Source organism: Mesocricetus auratus, unplaced genomic scaffold, assembly GCF_017639785.1.
Source record: "Mesocricetus auratus isolate SY011 unplaced genomic scaffold, BCM_Maur_2.0 Super-Scaffold_100044, whole genome shotgun sequence".
NCBI classification, from domain to species: Eukaryota; Metazoa; Chordata; class Mammalia; order Rodentia; family Cricetidae; genus Mesocricetus; species Mesocricetus auratus.
The window spans coordinates 239,262-243,386 of record NW_024429221.1 but is presented as its reverse complement, the minus strand read 5'-3'; the positions used below and the strand labels follow the sequence as shown (position 1 = coordinate 243,386).

Genomic DNA, 4,125 nt, shown 5'->3' with positions numbered 1-4,125 from the left:
ACAAAAATTCAATCTCTCTCTCTGTGTCTCTTTGTCTCTGTCTATGTCTCAGTCTCTGTTTCTATCTCTGTGTGTGTGTGTGTGTGTATATGTGTGTGTGTGTGTGTGTGTGTGTGTGTGTGTCTCTTTTTTTTGTTTGTTCAAGACAGGGTTTCTCTGTACTGGAACTCACTCTGTAGAACACACTGGCCTATTACTCACAGAGATTCCCGAGACTCTGCCTCCTAATTGCTGGGATTAAAGACCTGTGCCCTCACCTACCTGATCAGATTCCCTTGCCAAAATGGTCCTACAAAAATTGCAGAGGCTTAGATTTAGTTCTCATGGGATAAGGTGATTGTGTGAGACTTTGGGAGAAACCCTTTGTTTCTGTGTTAATCCATAAGGAATTGTTTGGAAAACAAAACAAATACCTCATAAAGAAAATGAGACAAAGACATAAATCAGATAATTGACAGCAATCTCTGTTCTCCTGGTCCCTTTGCTAACGACTCTTCCGTTGGCACTGATTGGTCTCTTCTTCTACTTCCTGGGAAAATACTATTGAATTCATCTCCCTCACCCATCCTGAACCATGCCATCAGGGACAGGCAGCAAAACAGGTGAAACTTAGAGATGAGTCCAGCTCAGAGTCTCAGCACCACTCAGTAGTGTCTCCAGTGATGCTTGAGCTGATCCACAGAACCCCCCAAGGGTAGAGGGACCATGGGTAGAAGGGCCAGGGAGGGTGTGGATCCAGGGAAGCAGGAGTGTCTGGCACCGAGTCTGAGGTAGCAACTTATTGGAGAATTCCAATCCTGGGGAGATACAAGATTCTCCCCTCCTGTCTAGCACCCCACATGCAAACAAACCAAAGGAACACACCACACTTCTATTAGGAGAAATGATATCTTTATTGGGCCTGCTTACAGAGCATGGGTGAGGGCCAGCTAACAGCAGAGCACCATGTCACAATAGCATGGACAACAGACAATTCATAGCTCCATGGATGGGGCCCCACCCTCTTCTGTTAACTTCCCACACTGTAGCCTCTCTAGCATCAATGAGGCCAGAAGACCATTGGGACAGAACGACAAGAAAAGCCTGGAAAATACAGTGGGGAGCAGCCTGCATCTGTCTTTCCTCCTTCCTTCTTCTAGACCAGAGAGTACAGTCAGTGCATTCATCTGGGGCTCACTGGCAGGTCCTTCCAGATGTTCTGAAGAAAGTCCCAGATGGAGTTGGTCCCTGGCACATGCATACATGTTCCATAATATGCAGAGTGCCGCTGGAACTGTTTTCTTTCCCTGTGGGATCCAACTTGCACGGGGTACAATTCATCAGTACTTGAGGGCTCACTTGTCAGAGCCAGAGAATGCATGGGCCTCCTCAGAACTGTGTCATTTCCTTTCATGGAGTGTGGTTCCGATCCAGAAATGGTGCATGCAGGTTGCTCTAGGAGAGGTATCCTTTGACTCATGGGTCCCCAACCTGGAAGCCCAATCTGTTGCAGTCTCCTGTGAGGACATCTGTGGGCGCTTCCCATCACAGCAGTGTGTGGCCTACCTGTACAGCCACAGGAAGACTCCATCCAGGGGAAACATCCCCCAAACTATCTATATAACCTACCAAAGACTGAACTTTGGCAACACAGTCACAGGAGGCATCCATTCTCTTCATGCAATCACACAGGACACGAAATATCCAACACTTGCATCGATTCTGAGGGAGAACCACTCACAAATTAAAAGGTGACTCAAATCCCAGATCAAAGGTCATTTGTCCACATATTCGACACCTGTTGGTTCAGAAGACCAGGAATGTCCACTGGTGGCTAAAAGGTCTCAGGGGCAGGAGGTGAACATGTGTCTGCTTTGTTCAGGTCCATCTCCATGAGTGGCAGGGAGACTTTGGGGGTCGCAGTCAATAATCTACAGTCTTGTGAATTCTGTGAATGGTCCATGGCTTCGGCATCAGCAGTATCCTGGAGAATCGTGGAGGCCTCAGCCGCTTGGGTGAAGAATCTCCTCACTGGCAGTGTGAATTCAGGGTCCAGGTGCTTGGATGTTGAAAGCCTCGGGGACTCAGAGCTCACCCTAGCATAAGGGCAGCTGTTGCGGGCTCTGCCTACACGATGTCTGGGGCATCCGGGGTGGGGATGCTTCTGGGTCAAAGCAGATGTCCCCTGAACCAGAGTGTAGGACCCAAAGGTCAATTCTTGCTTGGAGCTTGACTTTACCTCCAGGAACTCCATAGCTCCATGACCCCCCTCGTGCTTCCTCTCTTCATGACGTTCAGGCTGCAGGATCCGCACAAAGGCGTCCATGGGGAAGCTCACCCTGGCCTCCCCACAGCTACACTGAGTAGCCGCCTTTCCGTAGTCGATCCACCTCGGGGTGGCGAAATTGATGGCCTCTGCACAGTTGAAGCCATGGTTGAAGCCAGCGTGGTAGCCATAGGGAAAAGTGACCATGAATTCCCCAGCCTCCTGCGTCATGCGGCCAAAGGGGATGCCGTTCTCCTTGAGCACGCTGGGAGAGATGAGTGCCACCTTGTGCCTCAGGAAAGCCTGGCAGCCCTGGGAGCTGCCCGGGAACAACTGTCTGGCCAGATGCTCCAGGCGCCTGCCATGCTCAGGGGGCACCGCGTACCACGTCTTGGGCTGCCCAAAGTGCAGATAGTTGATGCTGTACAGATCCATGTCCTCCGTGTGCCACGCGAAGGTGGTCTTCCACATGCCAAAGTACAGGTAGGGCGTGTTGACGCCCTCAATCACGATGCCACATTCCTGCTTCAAGAGGTCCAAAATGCTTCCCAGGTGCGCCAAGTTCCAATGCTCAGTGTTCTCATCAAAGAGGGAGCCGTTTACGTCAGCACCATAAATTGGCGACCCGAAGAGGCGATTCTTCCAGTATTTTCTCTCCAGATCTTCAAAGTTCAAGTGTGGCGGGGTCCGGTATTTTTGGCTGTTGGCCAGGTCACGGTACTGCCCCACTGTCATGGCTTTCTTCTTCCTGTGGAATTGAGTGAACACCCCTGCCTTGCCAGACACCACTTGGTGCAGGGGCGTGGCTATAGAGATGTCACTGAGATCCTCATAGGACTGCCTGGCTCTCCACTCCTTGGGTGGGATGACCTTGGCCAGGCCAGCTCGGTGTGCCCCCTGGGATTCCATGTAGGCAATGTACTTGCTGAAGTCTGAAAATTCTTCCATGGTTGGGCGGAAGGTCATGATGGTTCCCGTAGAGCTCTGGGGGCTGCAGTTCTCCGACGTCATGGTTTCTGTAGGTGAGACCTTGGGCTGTTCAGGAGGGATCTGTCTGTCAGTCTGTCTGTTTTCTTATTTTCCCCCTGCCTTCCTGTAGTGTTTTCTTCACTCTCTCTGGTCCTTAAGCACTCACTTTTCTTCCTTCTTCTTCTTTTTCAGTTCTTCTGTTGCCTGTTTGTCAGGGTTCCACTACAAATATTAAATGACATTCAGGAGAATCAAAAGTCTGAGCAGATGCTGATCTATGTAACAAGACCTTCTCCTCTCCACTCTTGAAGGTAAGAGAAGAGAAAGCCTTCCTGGCTTGGTTACTCAGGAACTGGTTCCCTAGTGGCTTTCCTCACCCTGAAGAAAGAGTCTCTACTGAGCACAAGAGCAGCACAGGCCCAGCTCAGCCATCTGCCCTGAGTAGGGAGGGGCTCCTTCCACAGTTGTCACCTAGAGGTCTCTTCTGATGACCTGGAAGGCAGGGGCAACTGAAGTCTCTTCAGGAGGATTAACCCCAGACCTAAAGAAGATAAGGAATAGCAGAGAATAAGTCAGCAGAAGAAATATTGTGGTAAACCCAATTCAAGTTGAAATCAAAAGACTGGTTAAGAGACACAAATATTTTAAGCTCATGTAGAGAACACTGAATATTACAGTGAGGGAGCCATGCTGACACTCAGCTTCACCCCAGGATTGCGAGTTGGTAGCCAGAAAATTAGGGATTCAAGGTTGTTCTTGGATCCTGAGGGTACCCAAGGCTGCCATGGATATAGGGAAATAAAATGTATAGTCATCTGATCCAAGAAACTTCATGAATTAAAATCTAAGAACACAATGCAAATGAAAAAGGTGATTTCAGCCAAACAATGGTGGCACACACCTTTAATCCC

The 4,125-nt window shown here is 49.6% G+C and overlaps 1 protein-coding gene across 1 annotated transcript; it reads right to left on the bottom strand.

The window, feature by feature from the left end:
• Positions 1 to 1,813: 1,813 nt before the first annotated feature.
• On the bottom strand, positions 1,814 to 3,312 carry LOC121135863 (lysine-specific demethylase 4D-like). Its single transcript, XM_040735237.1, has one exon. It carries the CDS (start codon positions 3,254 to 3,256, stop codon positions 1,814 to 1,816), a length of 1,443 nt encoding a protein of 480 aa, XP_040591171.1. The 5' UTR covers positions 3,257 to 3,312.
• Positions 3,313 to 4,125: the final 813 nt, after the last annotated feature.